The sequence below is a fragment of the Myxocyprinus asiaticus genome, chromosome 15 (genome assembly GCF_019703515.2).
Source record: "Myxocyprinus asiaticus isolate MX2 ecotype Aquarium Trade chromosome 15, UBuf_Myxa_2, whole genome shotgun sequence".
Taxonomy (NCBI): domain Eukaryota; kingdom Metazoa; phylum Chordata; class Actinopteri; order Cypriniformes; family Catostomidae; genus Myxocyprinus; species Myxocyprinus asiaticus.
The window spans coordinates 28832554-28853296 of NC_059358.1; the positions used below are offsets into that span (position 1 = coordinate 28832554).

Sequence of the window (20743 nt, forward strand, 5' to 3'; positions counted from 1 at the left end):
GCAGTTTACATAAACAACTGGAGACGAGCAGCCTGACAGCGCGGCACAGCGACATGATCATCAGCTGTGCCGTGCACGGAAGTGGAATTTTAAGCACGTTTTAATATTCAGTTACATCACAGTTGTTGTTTTTATGAAAATCACTAATTGTGGCCGCAGACTGCGCGTGTCTCTGTGCCGTTTCCAGGCGCGTGCGACAGTGCGCGTTTCTGCATGTTGCTGTAACCTCTTCGCGTATCTGTGCAGTGAGAGAGTAAGAAAAGTCGAAGTATGTGCTGTCTGAGCGCGTGATTTACTGAGGAACAAGTGGGGTTATAAGCACTGGCAGATGTGCGCGCGTGCAGCAATGACAGAAGGGTCAAACCCCCGCGCGCGCCGGCCGTATCCATCTCTCTATGGCGTGCCATCATTTTTTCCACGTATAGCGCGCATCAAGTACCCTCAGTACTCTGACATGTCTCTTCGCTCCACGCATTTTCCTTGAGTCAAGTCCGTGCAGAAACACAGCAGAATTCATTAAATTGTTACTTACTGTGTTTTCACGCGCCTGTCCCCCCAATCTCCTTTCGGTCCTCCATTCTCTTCACATCATTCCACTCGAGGTATCCTTTTTGCGGATTCTCCGAGGAAAATACACCTAGAAATACATTTTCTACATGTATTCAATTTTCGCGAGCTCTCTCTCTCTCTCTCTCTCTCTCTCTCTCTCTCTCTCTCTCTCTCTCTCTCTCTACCTATCACCCTCTCCCTCCTTCTTTCTCCGCTCTTTTGTTAAAATTCAGTATATGCGCCTCGTCACCTAGCAACCGTCAACCTCCCTCTCTCTCGCGCGCGCCTCCTGCCTCTCTCTCTCCCCCTCTCTCCATCACTAGCGACACGTGTTGAATGTTAAACTTAGCGATGTGGAATAATATTGATAACTGGGTGGCTCGAGGTCTCCTCCTCTGCCTCTCTCTGTCCCCCTCCCAACACAAACGAGCGCGCGCGCACACACACACACCTCTTCTTTTCGCTCGCGCATATCATCATGCAATATAAATATTTACTAGAGCCACTCAGCCCTCTGTTGCATGCCCCCCGCAGCCCCCCTCCGTGTCTCACCCCCTCCCATCATCAGTGGTGCCGCTTCTGCTACTCCGAGTATAACGGTGAGCTGTGCGTCCGTTACTATGTATGTCCGCCGACATGCGAGTGCCATACACGCGCCACACAGCATGGACAGGCAAAAATACGCACCGACAGTGTGTTTGTGTTTGCGCGTGTGTGTATTGGTGAGTAACCGTTGCTTGTGCCAGGGAAATGATCAGTGAATGGATTAAGTAGCTAACTGGTGGTTGAGCTGTAGTATCCGTTAAGTATCAATGTACCAACTCGCTTATTTTGGAAGAGACGATTCACCTATTTATTTTGCGTCGTTTTTATTAAATGAATAAAAAACCCTAAATTCTACAAGGATATTTTCTGCCTTCTGCGCCCATCTGTTGATATGGTCACTTGCCAATCGATTAACAAACCAATAACTCAATAACCCGTGATTAATACTGACACTGGGTGTGTTTCATTCAGTGGTCTCGAAGGATGGATGGCCAGTGTTTTGCGGAAGGTCACTCCTTACTGAATCCAAGCGTGACGCAGAGCTATTGATGAAATACCGTTCAGCCTTTTAAAGCAAAAAGTAGCCCACTGCTCCGCTTTCTGTTCTCCTCCACTGAAGAAATATCTGCATCACTATCATGTCCCTTCAACTGAATAAACGGAATGCCTATACAATAATCATGGCTTGTTATTCCAGATCTTCTGTTGTCGTGGATTCAAATTAAATGAATATTCCGGGTTCGATACAATTTAAACTTAATCAACAGCTTTTATGGCATAATGTTGATTACCAAAAAAAAGTGTATTTCGACTTGTCCCTCCTTTTCTTAAATAAATAAATAAATAAAAAAATAAAAATCTGGGTTACAGTGAGGCACTTACAATGGAAGTGAATGGGGCCAATCTGTAAACATGAAAATACTCACTGTTTCAAAAGTATAGCCACAAGATGTAAACAATATGTTGTTAACATGATTTAGTGTGATAAAATCACTTACTAACCTTTACTGTGTAAAGTTATAGGCAATTTTATAACTTTGTTGCCATGATGACAATGAAACAACAATAAAAACTGTGATTTAAATAACTTTACAGCTCATATAATACACGTGCTTTAAAAAAAAAAAAATCATATCTTCACAATTTTGCTTTTAAACCATCCAAAAATTGGCCCTATTCACTTCCATTGTGCCTCACTGTAACCTTGAATTTTGCTTTTTTTTTTTTTTTTTTTTTTTTTTTTTTAAGTAAAAGAGGGATGAGTCTAATTTTTTTTGTGTGGTAATCAACATTATATGCCACAAATTTATGCCAAAACTTGTATTGAACCTGAAATAGCCTATGCAATGCAACACAAGGTCATTCTCGTGACGTGTTTCATGATTATAGACTAGCCTATAATTTGTAAATAAATATTATAACTTCATCCAAAATTTTTTTATTATTTTCATTGAGTCTATTTATTTGTTTATTTTTCGAGAGAAAGGGGGCAAGGGGACTCATTTCCAAGTTGTGAAGTTGCACTTATAATACATATCATTCATCAATCTGATTCCCATTGGGCAGTGACAGATGTCAGATGAATATGGTTTGCCATATAAACTGTCAAAGCAATGAGTTTGATTTTGAAGTGAGCACATGTTAACAAGTTTCATTCAGTAGAATTTATGTTCACATCCTATGCTCTCTCTCTCTCTCTCTCTCTCTCTCTCTCTCTCTCTCTCTGTATATGTGTCCTGTTGTTTGAGTTATAGCTTAGAGCACAACAGATGTGTAAACATAGATAGTCACAAGTAAATCCTATTAGATCAGATTGGGGAACGCAAAGTCTACGCTCCCTCCCTCCCTCTCTCTCAATCCATCTCCCTCAGTGTTGGTATTTCTTTCTCTCTTAGTATACTCACAAGAGTTGATAAAGAAAAATCCCCTTTAATAAAGTGAATAGTTAGTAGATGGCTAAATTGAGCCGCAGTGCTCGGCAGCATGCGATTCTTGGATTTTTGCCAAAGGCGTGAACAGGGCCTTATAGGTATCATATTGAAGGTTCATTCAGGCCTTTGAATAATTATGCGGACCACAGTATGGCATCTGGCATTAGTGTCGGATAAAACAAGTAGACCTTGGCAAGCGACGAGGGAGAAGCGGAGCAGAAGCTAGGCCAATAGATCTAAATTGAAAGACTGCCTGAGGCAAGAAGGAGAGAGTGAGCCCTATTCAGTGTCACACAGATTTTCCTTTCTCACTGAGAGACCTCGATGATGATTGAATTTTTGTCTTGGTCCGAGCTGTAATAGAAAATAGCCAAGTAGTTTTGTGCAATAGCTGTCACCGACCTTCTGAGAAGAATAGGGCTAATCCTTTGCTGTGCCTTCACAGAACAGCTCCGTTCAAATCCGCTACATTTCATTTCTTGAATAAATTTTCTTTCTCTTGAAGGTTTTTTTCTCTCTTACTGGGCCTATGTTAAACGTGGAATCACATGGACACAGATGGCCCGAAATTAGGCTTTCAGGAATGAAAGAAAACGTGACCAAACATCTCATTCAGTAAACAGATCTGCATTATAATCCTGAGCTAATTAATGTCAAAAGTGTTAACGTACATCACCGCTTTTTGAGCATCAACATTGGTGAAGATCTAAAGACTTTGAATGAATAATTCTTTTTAAGGCTCAACTCCTCACTTGTGTTGATTCTGTACATTTGGTGGAAATCAGAGGGAGCACTGTCTGATAGAAGGCATGAGAGCCTTCACTCCCTCAGGTCATTTCTCTGATCACTTACAATTCCATTTAAACAGTATTACTCTCACTGAACAGCTTCATCCACAGCTAATGATGGCATGATGCTGCGTGTTTCAAGACCCTCTTTCTCTCTCTCAAGAGGTATTCAACAGGGTCAGATAGAGATTCAACGAGAATATTGGAAAGCCCTTCATCATCTAGAACATCAGGGGTTTGGGCTTTATCAGTTTGTGCTGATGTTCTCAGATATAAAAGGTCCAACCAATCAATGCTCTCAGATGGCTAAAGATTCAGCACCTTGGCCATTATTAAGAGTACAACTATTATTTTGTCTTCTGCATTATGTTAGACTTTGGATTAACTCTCTCAATACAATACTTTAATACAGTATAAATCTTTATCATTTTGCTGATTCAATAAAAATATGGTGCCAAACTGCTACTGACAGAGGTACAATAACTCTGAGCACACTGTCCTCATGACCTGTATTTAAAATATGAATATAAAATACATCCAGCATGGATAGATAAATAAATAAATCACATCAACCTGTAAAGTCAGCTCCCAGAGTTTCATTCAGAAAACAGCAGGCTTGTCTATGTTCAGTTCTCCCCTGTTCATCCTCAGTTTTCCATTTCTTGGTTTATATTCTAGTCTACAAGCATACCAACCACTGCACACAGGCAACAGACACAGGTATCTCTTCCTAAAATAAGACATATTGCCTCTGCCTACAAGATGAACGGGTTAAGTTTAGCCTGATCCAGTTAAGATGATAAAGCAATTGAATAGAACAGAAACCAAAAGACACTTCCATACACTGAGAAGCCTAACTGGTTCCTTTTGTTTGAGGATTAAATGTATAGAATGTTCTTTTAGGCTTTGAGAAGACAGCATAGTTTTGCTAAGTAAAAACAACAGGGCAGTTCACAGTGAAACCAAACTCACTGGACCAGAAAACTATTATGCTTTGCTAGGGGTATTCAGATTTGGGGGGGGGGGGGGGGTGAAACCTTTCTTCTCCTTTTGCAATGTTTAATTAACTCGTTCCCCTGTACTTTAGATAATCTTTAATCTGAGGGTGCTCTGCATTCACCACTGATAAAATCCGAACGCACACATGTACACACACACGCACACTTTCTCTGAATGAAAAGGATTCTGCAGATAACTGCTCTGACACAGACTGAGGAGGTTAATGCAGCAGAGTGCATTTTGGATTGCAAACACAGTGTGATTGCTTAATCTGGGGCAAAGTGAAATTATATTGATATTGAGAGAGCAGGACAAAAACCAGACAGAGAGTGAAAGTAAGACTGAGCGTATGTGAGTAAGTGAGATGAAAACGATGGAGAGCTTGAACAGTACTGTGCCGGAAATCAGCAGAGAGAGGTAAAGTCAAGTAGAGGGTGGAGAGAAGAGGCGGAATGAGCGAGAAGAGAGAAAGAATAAAGATAACCACAGAGGAAAAGAATGCACACAGAACGGAAAGAAGGGGCGGGTAGAAGGGAGGGGCAAAGAACATGGCAAGGTTACACATGAAAACAGCAGTCTGTTTTCTTTTTTGACTAATAGAAAGAGAAGTTGAGACAGGCAGGAAGCTTTGGTTTCGTTCTTCAAGCAATATCACTTTACATTTTAAAGAGAGCAATTGAAAGGGAAAGAAAAACAAAACAGAAAATAGAGAGAGAAAATGAGAGCAATAAAATAAATACAGTGGATAGCCTACACATTGGTGGAGTTTACTGGACCAGACACAGTCTGACATCAGTAGAGAGCGACAGAGAGAGTGAGGTGTGTAGCTGTAGTGAAGTGTAACTCTAGCATTGCTTTACTGCAAGTACTTACAAGATTCAAACATTGACATTTGTTTGATTGTAGGAAACCATTTAAGGCGCTTAGGAAGACAGTCTGTGAAAGAGAAAGACAAGTGGATTAAAACAAGTCTCTTCCAGACCAAACCATGTTGATAAAAGAATACCGGATATGCATGCCTCTTACTGTTGATGAGGTAAGTAGGCTATGTATCTTTTTACATGTATTTGGGTGTGCATCTGTATATGTATGTAGTGCATCTCTCCACATGACTGGTGTGTAAACATTAGCAAGTAAACATGTACTGTAAGGAATTAAGATGTTTATTCATCTCTGTTTATACAGTTGCCACTGAAAGCAACAGCGATATTCAAACCAGGAACATGTTCATGTCATAATAGTGATGTGCTTTTTCGGATAAGAAAAGTAATGCTTTTTCCTGTCAAAACTAAACTGACTTGTTTCTATAAGAGTGTTTGTTCATGCCCTGTAATCATAGCCAAAAAGAGTTTGAATTTTTTGTGTGTGTGATTGTGAAGTTTGAACCTTAATCTAAGGTCTAGCCTATTTCAGCTCTGCATATACACAGTTTGTGTTTTCATGTATTTTAAAATCTCTTTATTTTAGCGAATCATTTTCTTCACCTAACAGGTCTGACCAGTTGTGTCATTCTGAAAGCAGGTGCGAGTTATTCACCTAAAGGCTAGAAACAAAGCACAAGGGCCCTTCCCACAAATGGCCTGAGATTTCAATGAGAGGGTCAGGATTGTGTTGTCTATCCATATTTCACCCTCCTCAAGTAGCCAGTTTTCACTTGTTCAGACCAGACAAGTCCACACAAGCACATCTGACCTGCAAGCAGTGGTGTGTGCTGGACTTTTTAAGTATTTTGTATTTTATTCTTGTCCAAAGTAAATTCAAATTTCAGTTACTTTTAAAGTTTACATAGTTTTAAAGTTAAACCCACACAGAAATCTGATATGTCACATGTAATATGTAAAAAACATAGACTTGTAATACAGTATGTATGGTGATATAAAAAAGACTCACACTGGCACATACTATACTCTATGCAACAACATATTTTTCAAAATACTACAAAAATGGCTGTTTTTATATATGTAGCCTACACATACAGTATGCCCAAACATATAAACTTTAGTTATATATACAGTATATGTTAATGGCCATATATTTTAGATTTTTATGGGAAGACATAACTTAAACCCATACAGAAATCCAATATGTCACAATAATGTGTTAAAAATATAGGCTTGTAATACAGTATGTATGGTGTTCAGTGATATAAAAAAGTCACATTGGCACATACTATACTCTATGCAACAACATATTTTTCAAAATACTACAGAAATGGCTGTTTTTATATATGTAGCCTACACATACAGTATGCCCAAACATATAAACTTTAGTTATATATACAGTATATGTTAATGGCCATATATTTTAGATTTTTATGGGAAGACATAACTTAAACCCATACAGAAATCCAATATGTCACAATAATGTGTTAAAAATATAGGCTTGTAATACAGTATGTATGGTGTTCAGTGATATAAAAAAGTCACAATGGCACATACTATACTCTATGCAACAACATATTTTTCAAAATACTACAGAAATGGCTGTTTTTATGTACACTCACTGGCCATTTTATTAGAAACACCTGTACATCTACTTATCCATTCACCCACCCACCCATCTTCTATAGCCGCTTGTCCTATGCAGGTTCGCGGGTAGTGCTGTAGCCTGTCCCAGCTGTCACGGGCCGAAGGCAGGGAAACGCCCTGGAAAGGTGCCCTGTCCATCACAGGGCAACACACACATAAGTAGATGTACTGGTGTACCTAATAAAGTGGCTGGTGAGTGTATGTAGCCTACATATACAGTATGCCCAAACATATAAACTTTAGTTTTATATATATGTTAATGGCCACATATATTTTAGATTTTTATGGGATTTTTTGTATGCCTAATTAAATAGCATTGTGGTTTTTTGTGTGTTTATAAAGTCCCACAGACACCCTACACCAACCACTAGCCCTAAACCAAACCCTAACCTTACCTTACAAAATTGACCATGGTTTTACGATAGTAACCATAGTATTTTGTGTAAAATCATAGTAACCACAAAATTTTACATGGTTACTATACAGTACCACCGGGCCCTACACATATTACACAGTCTGCGTAGGGTACTATCTTACCTTAGGGGGCACCAGAAACTCCACCGGCTGTCCTTACTGTCATGTTATGCGTTATTGAAGGACACGACAACAGTCGTGGAACATAGATGATTGCATCGCACTCGTGCCACACCTCGCTAACCAACCAGTCAGTATGGCATCAATTTGGCCAGTGCTGGTCCTGTTACTCTATTAACAATATTACTGTAGTAACACCATGGTTATTGCATTAAAACAATGGCTCCTGCCAAAACACATGGTTACTACAACATTACTATTGTAAAACCATTGTTAATTTTACTCGGATCAAACTTCTCTAAACTCCCTGACCGTCACTGTGACCAAATCACTGCGAGGCAATCAAATTTTATATACATTTTTATGTATTATTATAAGTAGTATGAAAGAAAATATTAAGAGTGGAAACAGAAAACAGGATGGGGAAAAGTGGGACAACAGGGGGAATTGAACCCGGGTCTGTCCACATGAAAAAAGCACATCCACACCATCTTTACACGCTACGGCATTGCAGAGATTGCATGTTTCTACCAGACTATTGGAATGCAAATAGCCATGCTGTGCCAGGTGCTATTTACACCTAACGCAAATAGTCACTCTGATAAAATGTTTGTATACTCATATTAACAGAATATTTGTTAAATCAAGTCAAATTAAAGACTTATCAAGTTTACGTGTATTGTTATAGTAATTATAAGCTATTATTTTTTACATGGCTTCAGAAATAATAATTACAATGATACAGCAACAAGCATGTTAATGTATCTCTTATCTGTTCGCCTGTTATTTTTTCATAGTCAACTTTTTTACAGATCAGTCACAATCTATTCCTCTGCTAAATGGGATGATGGCACGGAGATGTACATTTAAGAATGAGTGCTCTCTAAAAACAGGCTCACTTGCAGATCATTTGATAAAGTCATTTTAAGTGAACTTTGACTTGGACGTGACAAAAAGTGCTGATGTCCGAGTTGGTTGTTTACTCTGTAAATAGTCTCTCCACCTCCATCAGTTCATCTCATTCATAGCGATTTGCGGAGACCCTCTGCAAGAGCATGAGAGGTTGGCATTATTGCAATGATTGATTGACAGTGTATTGACCAAATCAGTGCTAAGTGGAGGTAATGTCTCTCATCAATGTTTACATGTGCTCCAATACACTGATAACTACCAAACATCAACTTATTTTAAAAAATCTGACTATGCAAGAAAAGCGTATTTACATGTAATTTGAAATCATCAGGTTATTCTCTGTTTAATTCTCTGTTTATAGGCATATAAGCTGGTAACAACACTGGTAAACACGTTTACATGCAACTTGAAATATGGGTGATGTTCGAAAATCTATATGTGCCAATCGGTTTTTGCTTTATCTGTTAATTACCATACCCAGATAAGAGAAAATGATTTAAGGCATTTACTTGACTGTATATTGTCGGCATATTAAAAATAATCAATTTAAGAATGTGAATGTAAACACTCAGTGTGTGTGACAGACCTCTGACTGAATGAGAGCAAGACCTTATAGCAAAACAGTTGGTAGGTGTGATACACTCGGTTAAAATCAAGTCGTTTTGAACCAGCTAGTGAGACGCCAGCTTTAATTTACTGGTAGGAGAAGGACATTGGACCAATGAGAGTTCACAGCTGATTAGGCTACTCTAAAACCAAGCCATCGACAGAAAAACTCTGATTAACATGGAAAAGATTCTATCAATCACAAGTCGCGTTATCACGTCGAGTCTGATGAGAACACAGTGTGAGTGCCTAGATATACAGTGGGAACTGCAATATGTGGAAAAAAATAAAAATCCTGGAAAATTGTGGATTCAATACATTTTTTTCTTCCAGATACTGATTATAATTGAAAAGAATATTTGGAAAAACGTATTGCAAATGACAGACTACTAAGATAAACATGCAAGATACAAGATAAGGACACTGAGATATGCATACAAACATTTAAGTGGAAAATGAAGTTCTTAGAAGCTTGAAACTCAAGAAGCAAACAAGGAATGGGGAGGACTTTTCACATGAAAATCAGCTGAGCACACACTTAACTAAAAGCAAGGACATAAAAAAGGAAATGAAAACATGAGGTCATAAATGGGTGTTAGCAATCTCTCTCTCTTCCTCAGTATAAAATCGGCCAGTTGTATATGATCAGCAAGCACAGCAGTGAACAAAGCGGAGGAGGTGAAGGGGTGGAGGTGGTCCGTAATGAACCTTGCACAGACCCCACATGCGGAGATGGTCAGGTCACTGAAAAACGCATCTACCTCAACAGGTAAGAGCACACACACACACACACACACACACATGCAAAAATTATCCTGTTTCATTCACGGTTTACATCAGCCACCTGCCAGAGTGCCAGCGATCAGCTTTATTAATGACTGCAGCAGAGCGCTGTCCATCGCTCAATTTCCTTCCAAAACAGCTTCTTCTCTCCATTTCCATGCTTTTGTTTAAAAGCCACTGTGTTCAAATACAGCCATCACATTAACATTCCGGGAATGTTCTGGGATCATTAGTTTACAGTTAAAAAATAATATAAAATCCAAAAAGATTGTTCCTAAAACATTAGGAACAATACCAAACATGAAACCACACACCAACCTTAGATGAGAGTTATGTGTTTACTAGGAAGTAGCCTAAAGGGCTGGTCAAACGTTACGTTCTTGCATTTAAAAAAAGCTAGATCATCAAATTAACGGGACGTATTTGTCTCGAGGCACATTTTTTATAGTTGAAGTTCATTTAACTTGACACGGTACTCCTGCGCGAGATGATGAAAAAACATCAAGGTCAAAAACATCCATCCAGCCCATGTTTACACTGAAAAACAATTTAAAAAAACAGCTTGGATTGACTCAAAACCATGTTCTGTGCAAACGGGCCTTAAACGTTGGCTTGCACTTGTCCTCCAGAGGATCTTGTATACAGTTTGATATCCTCCCACGCTGTGTACTGTAATCGTTTGTTTTCTTATGCTCTTCACACTTCTTCGCCCCACAAAGACAAAAGACACCCCCCCCCCCACACACACACAAAACACACACAATCAGTCATTAAATGCTGTAGTGAATATGAATTAGTGCACCTCTAGCAGTAAAACAAATTTTTCAAAGCATGAATGTGTTAGCAAAGACTAAAAGGGCAGAGCATTACATTCCGAATGGTCAAATAAATCTTATCATGGTGCATGTGGGTCTAATACAAATTGTGATATTTCTGCAGACGAGATCATTATATCCTGTTTACAAGTACATCAGGCTGAACTGCTGCATTGTAATTATGAATAATTTAACTCGTATCATCAAGATTCAATGCATTGTAATGTAACAACAGTTGTTTGGTGGGAAGGTGCTGTTCCCCAGGACATACTGAGGAAGTGTCTGTCACTTCAGAGATGCGGAGAGGGGGAAAGAAGCAGAGTGAGAACGCATGGCCACATCCGTGGCACTCAACACAACTGGCTGACCGTGAATGATCTATATCTCCTCTCCTCCTCCCCTCTCTTCTCATCCTCTGTCTATACATCCATCACTCAGGTCCTCAGGCTGTTAATCTGAACTGATGTCTGTGCTGTCCTATCTTACAGTGCTGAGTTCATTATCTCACCCTCTCTATCACAGACCCCCTCTATCTCTCTCTCTCTCTCTCTCTCTCTCTCTCTTCTCTCTCTCTGTATTGAGGTTTCTTGCACTGTGACTCTGCTTTTTTGAGAGAAAGATGGCTCCAGACACCTCTGGAAGCGAGACTTATCGCTATTGTGACTGTTGTCTAACCTCCCACCCCAACACACAATTGTGCACATATGCACATACTGTACACTACATGTCCAAAAGTGTGTGGACACCTGGGGCCGGTTGCACCAGCTATACGTAAGTTACAACTTAGCCTAGTTGTGGCATAAATAGGCACTAAGTCACAATTTACATACTACTCAATATTTGAGCGTTGCACCATTAAACTTAACCCTAGAACATAAGAATGTAGAATGTAACCTCACGTATAAACTAAATATTTACTGAAGCCTCCGACCAGGAGCAACAGATGGAATAAAAAAGCAGACTCACTTAATGACATCAATGAACTCGTGTTTTGGTTGACAGGCTTCAGTCCTTTCGACATTTATGATGATGTTGGCACTCGCTTACATTTACGAGAGGAAACATTATGTAAAAAAAAACATACCTCTTCAGCATGAAACTGATCTAACGGTGCACTTTCCTGTGTACGCTGCCCGATGTCAAGTTTCAACATACGAAATAGATATTAAAATGAATAAATGTTTATTTTTCCAGCCTGTTGTAGGCTATTAGTATATTGTCCCTTATTCATTTTAGATACAGTTACTGAATATTGTTATTTACATAGGCTAAATATACCATTAATAAAATCTTGTTTTATTACGTATTGTATTTCAGTGGGGATATAATTTATTACAGTTGACAGTTACGTGAGCAAACAAGGTTTGAACATCAACCGTAACAAGATCAAACTGAAATTCACGGCTGTTTAACACTTCTGTGTACAAATTTCAAGGCTGTTTATTGGATAAATACAGGTAAACGTCATATTATGCAACTATGCATCACTTTACAGAGAGCTTACGACCTACTAGTTAAGTCTTGCCTTAAGAACAGGTGGTGCAACCAAATTAAGTACTGACAAACTTAAGTAGTTACTAAGCCCTTAGTGTGAACTTTACATCTCAACTTAAGTGAGACCTTACACACAGCTGGTGCAACCCTACCCTGGTGCATAGCCAAGCTATGCTGGCCAAACCAACACTGACCAGCATCAGCCTGCTTGGACCAGTATGGAAATACATTCTGGTGTAAACCGATCCTTCAACAGGGCTGTGTATGGGTTTGCATAACATGTCTGTTTTGTCATAATGTTGTGTTTCTCATGTTTCCTCTTTTGTCTGTGTTTAGCAAACTGCCTGCCTGGATGAGAAGGTTTGTTCCCATGGCTTTTTATGTGACTGAAACAGCTTGGAATTTCTACCCTTACACCATAACAGGTCAGTTCAAGCATTCTAATACGATAAATGCTCCAGCATTTGAATATTCATGTGCCCTGTCACATGGCATGTACATCCATCTTGTCCTTTTAATGCACCAGTAACTACCATGATCTAAAACCCAATTTCTGTTCTGCATACCTCTCTCTTTCTCCATCCATTGGTGTTCTACCACAGAGTACACGGTAAGTATTCTCATATGACAGCTTAGATTCATACAGTCTGCTTTGGGCTCACTGGCCCAATAAGCATGCAACATAATCATCTCTCTTTATCCTCCCCAATCTCCTTTTTTCCTCTCTTTCCTTCTCATCTCTTCATTCTTCCCAAAAGTGTTCCTTCCTACCGAAGTTCCAAGTCAGGATAGAGACGCGCTTTGAGAATGACAACGGGAGCACAGAAAATGTGAGTGAGAGTATGCAGATATGTGCGCACACAAACACGTTTAATTGTGGACATATAAGCTGTGTTCAAATAGTACTTCCCTACTATATAGTATGCAAAAACAGTATGCCAATGGAGTAGTATGTCCAAATCCTCAGTGTTCATTAAAGTGTAAGCGAGGAATACCCGGATGACCTACAGTTTCCGTTGAGATTCTGGAGTTCGGGTCAACTGGACACTTTACTATCAAATCATTTTTTTTTTTTGTTTTTTTTTTGGGGACTTTTCAAAAACATAATTTACTTAATTTACATAATCATTTTTACAAATAAGGTCATACCAAATTAAGAATTTTGTCAAATTTATCACACATCTGGGGACAATTTTATCCCCAAAGGATAGTTAAGGATACACACACACACACACACACACACACACAGTGTGTGTTCACACAGGAGCTAATCCTCATAAAGGAGGACGGCGATTCATCAGCAGCACATGTAGATGCCGCATCCTTGCAAAGGCCATTGTGTTTGTGTCTGTCTCTTAAGCACACAGTACTAGTAGTCAGGTAAGCAAATCCAATGTGAGCAAACACAAAACCTCACTCTACTGATATAGGACACCACGGCCTTTAAGGTGAACAGACATTCAAAAGTAATTCATTTACCGGTAGTTGTGATTTCATTCAGAGTTTACTTTAGAGTGGAGAAGCTGAGATGAGTCGAGATATTACTGGTTTGCTGTGAGTTTTTTTGCATTCAGCAAATGAGAGAGAGAGCCAGTTGTGCCCTGGAGTAGTCTCTGTTATTAAGAAATGAAAAATAATACTTAAGACCCAACCTGCCACAAAGCTGCTACTCAAAAATGTATGAGTATGTCTGCCTGCGGGAATTAAGAGAAAGGGAGATTGCGCAAAAGGTGTTATTGATAGCCTACTTTTAAAAAACTTTTTTTACGTAGTATGTCAAGGTTCTGTAATGTGCTTACAGTATGTTTAGCCAGTGCTACTGTGTGATATTTACTCTGAGCAATGCTAAGTACTGAAAAAGCTTCCTTTTATCATCAATGAGATGCAGAAGTTGGCATTTTGTGCTCTTCACTTTACTTTTACAATACTATAAGTTACAATGTATTGTTTCACTTGGGAATTGGGGACTTGCTGGAACAAGTAAACAGTGTGTTGTATTCTCTGATATAGTGTTGGAATTGTCTGACCATGCTGTCTGATGTCTCCTTTGTGCAGGTGTTTGGTGATAACCCCACCCCAGAGGACAGTGTCTGCTTTTTGGATATCTTAAGTGATCCAATCCCAGACAAACATTACAAGCAGTCAGAGGTACATACACATTCATTTATGCATAAATATTTGGTAAACCACAAACACACACACACAACAGACCCTCATAAAAGTGCAAATGTCTACAAAGCTACCATTTAAATGACAAAATAGAGACACACACCTCTACAGATAGGTACATGTGTGCACATACTGTACACACACAGATGGCAAGAAAGACATTATAAAAAGCCACATTCCTCAGTGTACTACATTTAGAGACACATTTCTGAAATCTTTTTCAGAGGTCAAACAATACATCAGAGAAAGCACGTTTCCATATTACACTCACAGATTCAGTCATGCACAACCAAAATCCATTGCTGTCATATGCAGAAGTTAGGAATAAGACAAATTCAAGGGATAACAGTTATACAATAAGAAAAAACAGTTGTGATACATCAAAGACATACTCAGACTTGTTGACACCATGATTAATATGGCAGCTAGTGTATGCCATTATCTTAGTTCTTCATACTGAAGACAACCTTCTTCAACCTAAAACTTTTAATAAACATACTGCATATACTGTAGACTAGGGATGGGTGAATCAATGTTGAAATATCAATACTTCTGATACTAATGTTGTATTGAGAGAATCTATTATAACTGATTGTTCCAACTGAACTGTTAACACAAAGTTTACCATTTATTATAATGGGTTTGTGACATTTTTTTATTTTATTATTATCCCCTTTTCTCCCAATTTGGAATGCCCAATTCCCACTACTTAGTAGGTCCTCGTGGTGGCACGGTTACCTCAATCCAGGTGGCGGAGGGCAAGTCTCAGTTGCCTCCGCTTCTGAGACTGTCAATCCACGCATCTTATCATGTGGCTCCACACACAAATTACCACGTGCCCCATTGAAAGCGAGAACCCCTTATCGCGACCACGAGGAGGTTACCCCATGTGACTCTACCCTCCCTAGCAACCAGGCCAATTTGTTTGCTTAGGAGACCAGGCTGGAGTCACTCAGCACGCCCTGGAGTCGAACTCGAGACTCCAGGGGTGGTAGTCAGCGTCAATACTCGCTGAGCTACACAGGGCCCCGACATTTGTTATAAGTTTAAACTAAAAGATGTTTGATTCGTGTTCTGTAATTAATGTTAATAAATGATGAACAAAACAGAAGTCTGATCATTTGCAGTTTATGCCTATTCATTGTAAATGATGGCTTTCAATTATAATGTTAAATGGCTATAGTTACCCATTTACCATCTCATATTACAAAAAATTTCCATTTAAAAGAGTTATTGGTCTTGGTATCAGCGATATTGGCCTTGATAGTACTTGGTAGTGGATTGAAAAGAATATAAGTGGTATCGCCCATCCCTAATATAAAGAACTGATTCTGATGATAGTATAAATCTGAACATCAGCAACACATACAGACTTAATTAAATTAATTTTTCCACCACAGAATTTCAGCAATGTTACTGTTTTATTTATTTATTTGTATTGCCATATCAGCATCACTGGCTATTTTCATGGCAAGATCAAGGTGGTTTTAAAAGGTAATATACACAATAGAGTATATAAAACAGTAATATACACAATGAACATTATATAAGACCTTCATTTCAATATTTGATAAAAAATCTACAATTTTCCCTGGCGAGACATTTTTGAAAACATCCAGTGTTACTGTTTTACTAATTTCAAATTCAGCACACATTGAAATGTAAATGTAATGTCACACCTGCACAGAGATACATGCACAGCCTGTAATACACATGAGAACAAGCAGTGATCTGCTCACTCAGCAGGAAATGTATTTTATCTACTTAAAACATATAGGATCTGAGCAACTGGGTGTCAAAGAAAACAGGCAGGGGACCCCTAGTGGATGGCTGGAGGAACACCAACAAACCAATTATGTGCTCCTACAAGAAAGTCACCTGTAGCTTTGAGGTCTACGGTTTCCAGGGAAGGACAGAGGAGTTTGTTCACAGGGTACTGACTGCAACACTTTACCATGTCATGTCACTATTCCCATGCATTACATCATGCATTCTAATCATGCAATTTCATCATGTGTCATATTATGGCATGTTATGATTCATCATAGAACATTCGTGACATTCTTTTGGTGGGACACAGACAGGCAGTGGCATGGACTGATGAGTGGCATGGTACAGTAAATGTATTGTTTTTTAAAGTATTGTATTGCTTTCTAACCATGATTAATCACACATTCTGTTAAGTGTACATCAGAATCCTAATACCTGTCTTGGCACTCAAATGCTGTATGTGATCTATATTTTTGCATACAGGAATGACACTTGAAGAGGTGAGAGAGTATGAGAGAAAACTGCAGGACGAAACCAACAGCAAACTGAAGAGTGATATTAACTGTACAGGTAACATTTTTTAGAAGAAGAGAGCAAAAATGCTGAAAGATAGTTTGGAAGAGAGGATGGAAAAATTGTGTGAGAAGTTAGAACACAGTAGGGGATTTCACTACAAATTAATTGCGGCCACTGATAGTGTATTTTATTTGTACATGCTGTCTGCATTGTTTTAGCACCCAATTCACTACAGGTGAATTACTGAGCAAATTTCTGCTGCCATGATTGCTACAAAATGTCAGCCTGATCTCATTAAAAATGACTGTGGCGACATTTGCTAAATTATACTGTGTGATTCCAAACATATATTGTGGCAGTTTCAAGGTGAAATGTTCACTGTGTGGCACTAAAAGTGTTTTAAAATGTCTCCCAAACAGATGAGGTTTTTAAGGTTAATGCTTTCTCAAGTTTCAAATCAACCTTCCAACCCTAAACCTAAACATAACTGATAGCAGGGGCGTACTGGCCATTTCCCGGTTGGCCGGCCGCGAAACGGGGCCGAATGGGCCACAATAAGCTGAAACGGGCCGCTGCGTTATGCCGAACGGGCCACAACAGGTTGAAGAGGGCTGCAAAACAGTGCTGCGATATGCAGAAAAGGACAGCGAAATCCCGGGCTGGTTTCCCTTCCCAGTCCGCCCCTGACTGATAGTTTCATATAAACAAATGTGGGAGGAAAAACAGATGAGGTTTTTAAGTTTAATGTTCTATCAAGTTTAAATCAATAAAACCTATCTCCCAATCCTACACCTAACCAACATTGTCATAAAAGCAAATGTGACATGAAAAACGCAGTTGCTGAAGCAACCACAGCATTTTATGGTGCAGCTTGCATGTCAACTTGCATGCTTTTTAGGACTCGTTCAGCAGTCCTTTGCCTCATTAGTGCAACTTTCTGATCAGTTGAGCTACTGCGCATTTTGATCGAGCAATATAAGGATTTTTTTGTAACGCAATTCTATTAAATATTGGGGGTTGGAGGGTGGAGTATGAGAGGAGAAGAAATTCAGAGAGCTATAGAAATTTAGTAAGAGTGTGAAAGAGAGAAAATGAGAGAAATTAAGTTTTCTTGTAGTAGTGTTGGATGAGTTATAAACAGTGAAATGTTATCGCTCCTTTTGCCCCTGAACACCCTGCCCCCCCCCCTCCCAACTTGGGCATTTGGAAACATGTGAAAAATCTCTCAGTGTCCACACTGCCCTCTGTTGGTAAATTTATTACACTGCATAAATGTGCTCATCTCACAACTATTACCGTTTAGTTACCACTGTGATGCAACCTCATTGACAATATGGAATTCATGATGACTCATCTAACAACTTTGTTGCAACATGTTAGGAAGCTGAATGAAAAGCATGTGTTTTGGGGCAAACCCTGTTCAGACTGAACATTACTGTTCTGACTATACCATCAAGCTAAATTTATGTTACAATTGAATGGCAATAATTACATAAAACATCCATCTCTCTTTTGTCTCATTTTTCAGATTCTGCTCCTCCAATGCGCCCCACCTTCACTCGCTCCATTTCTGTTACGGATGAATCATCACTAAAAAAGATGGGCGTGAAGACTGTGGACATTGAAGACTCCTGCCCATCCTCTATCAAAAGTCCTTTGAGATTAAACTCTACCCCGGAATAACACCCCTCAACCCGTCTTCCCACACGTACCCCTCAATAACTCTACAAATCTGGATTTATCAGCACCATTGCCAGTACCACCAGTATGTCTTAAAATTATTTGTGAGATCTTTTATCAAAATTCTCTTGATTTGGACTTTCTCTTCCCTGATCTATAAAACTAAAAGGAAGACATTCCACATTGTCTACTACAAATATGACCCTCTTGTCTTGATTCCCTCGTGATCTGTATGCTTTGGCACCATGCAGAAGTTGACATTTTGCCAAATTCTCACTTCACAACATTAATAGGGCTTAACTTAAAGCAATGCTCCCACCTCATGAAACTTCTTGCCAAAGAATTTTAGATGTAATATAATAGTGGTTCCACATGGAGTGAAACCATATTTCCTTAGGTCAACATATTTATTCACTTCTCACAGACAAGCCCTCCTCAACAAAATGGCTGCCACGTGGACTCAGGAAGTGGTCTATTCAAATGTCTATAAACATGAAGTGGACCACAGACCCATCAGAGAATGAAGATGAACCCTTTCAATTGATCTAACGAAGCAACATGTAGAGTGCTTCAATGAGACACAGTCATTTGGATCATGGCAAATGTGAGTTGCTAGCCAAAATTTCAAGTGGGTTCCTGGTATAGAGGTTAGCCTTCAACCTTGCATCAGTACATTGACAGAACACGATTGAGTGTAGTCACAAAGCACACAATAAGCAATAGTATTCAGGGTGAGTACTATTGGATTGGGCATTATTGAATGAGGCTGATACTACACCAGCCTTTAGGCATTAAGATGTCATTGGTTTTATTCTGTTTTTTTCTCCTTATTTTCAAATAAAAAAAGGTGAATTTTGTGTCATTTCTGTGATACAACCAAACAAAAATTATTTCAAACACTCTGACCATCTGCCATTGGTATTACTGTCCCAAACACACACACTATTGGTTGAGTCAATGAGTATCAGAAATAAATTAAATCCAACTGCAGTACTGTATATACAGTGTGTACTCTAAAAAATTGCAATCCAATACAAATATTCGTTTACATGTGCATTACATGTATTCCAAACAAAATTTCAGCACATGCAAAGAGCGTCAGTGGAGAAAGCCACTGCGAGCATGGCACCAAAGTTCAGGCACGTGCACACATAGACATCACAGGGGGCTTGAGCACCTGCCCTTTTTCTTCCTCGAGAGAAAGTGCCCTTTTTTCGGGGGTGCTTTTTTATTTATTTATTTATTTTTATAAATGAATATATATATATATATATATATTCCTGTTTGTGCACAGCTTCCCTGTCAAACAAATATATTTATTGAATAAAAAATCTAAATATCAGGTCGGGAGATGAGACTTTGTCGAGTTCCGATGCCCACCCTCCCTCCTTCCCATATCAAGCATATCACCACAGAACTTCCCCAGTTAATGACTTACATCAAGAGTCTTTTCCCCTGAAATGTTATGTTTAAATATGCAGATTAGCTTGTTTTGGTTAATTTAGAAGAAATCTACAGATGCAAACAGACGGAGGGTAGTAGGCTTAAAACAAACACCATCTAAATGTGTATTTTGGAAGTTTTCTTTCCATTAGAGTAAAAGAAGACATGGAAGTAAAATAGACCAAAATCTTAAAATTGACCACTGCATGAAAAAAGTGTCCTTAAACAGTAACTTCATAATTTTGATCATAGGCTCCTCATCTAATAACTATTCATTCTATTAGTTTGTTTTATGCTGATAGATCTTTACATGATACAGTGGTCCAATAACACCAAAAGAATTAAAACAATTTATTGCCTTGTGCAAAATAAACAAATTATTAGTGAAATTATGACCCTCTCCTCGGTGCAGTCATTTATTCTAAATATATACTTGAAACTAGTAGCATAGAAAACATGCACATTGTGTCATAGTTTCTTTTGCTGTTGCCTGCTCTTGTGATAAACCTAGTGAATATTAAAGAAGACCATGGTCTCTGTGTGAACTGATTATTTTGTAGAAATCTGTTGAGTATGAAACAATTGCGTGAGTGTGAGGGAATTAAAATAAATTGGTAATGAAGTCAGAGTTGTGTTAATATATTTAACGTTTTGTTTAAAAACATTTTTTTAAATAAACA

The 20743-nt window shown here is 38.8% G+C and overlaps 2 protein-coding genes across 2 annotated transcripts in view; one reads left to right on the forward strand and one right to left on the reverse strand.

Annotated features, from left to right (window-relative positions):
* Nucleotides 1-871, reverse strand: part of LOC127453515 (glutamate receptor ionotropic, NMDA 2D-like) — a 108942-nt gene extending 108071 nt beyond the window's left edge. Inside the window, exons 1-2 of the mRNA XM_051719938.1 lie at nt 735-871; nt 533-700 (exon numbers count right to left, since the gene is read on the reverse strand). The gene's annotated coding sequence lies outside the window, so the exon portion shown is untranslated. The remainder of the gene's footprint in view (nt 1-532; nt 701-734) is intronic.
* A 4508-nt stretch (nt 872-5379) lies between these two features.
* On the forward strand, nt 5380-19482 carry LOC127453037 (cytoplasmic phosphatidylinositol transfer protein 1-like). Its single transcript, XM_051719032.1, has 9 exons — nt 5380-5849; nt 10014-10162; nt 12822-13004; nt 13225-13315; nt 14541-14633; nt 16432-16587; nt 16703-16766; nt 16908-16994; nt 18469-19482. The coding sequence occupies exons 1-9, from the start codon at nt 5802-5804 to the stop codon at nt 18621-18623; spliced, it is 1026 nt and encodes a 341-aa protein (XP_051574992.1). The 5' UTR covers nt 5380-5801; the 3' UTR covers nt 18624-19482.
* Nucleotides 19483-20743: the final 1261 nt, after the last annotated feature.

Coding starts and splice junctions, on each gene's coding strand:
- LOC127453037 (XM_051719032.1), top strand. CDS start 5,802: ATGTTGATAAAAGAATACCGGATATGCATGCCTCTTACTGTTGATGAG. Junction 16,767..16,907: donor ATGGACTGATGAGTGGCATG/GTACAGTAAATG, acceptor TTTTGCATACAG/GAATGACACTTGAAGAGGTG. Junction 16,995..18,468: donor GAGTGATATTAACTGTACAG/GTAACATTTTTT, acceptor CTCATTTTTCAG/ATTCTGCTCCTCCAATGCGC.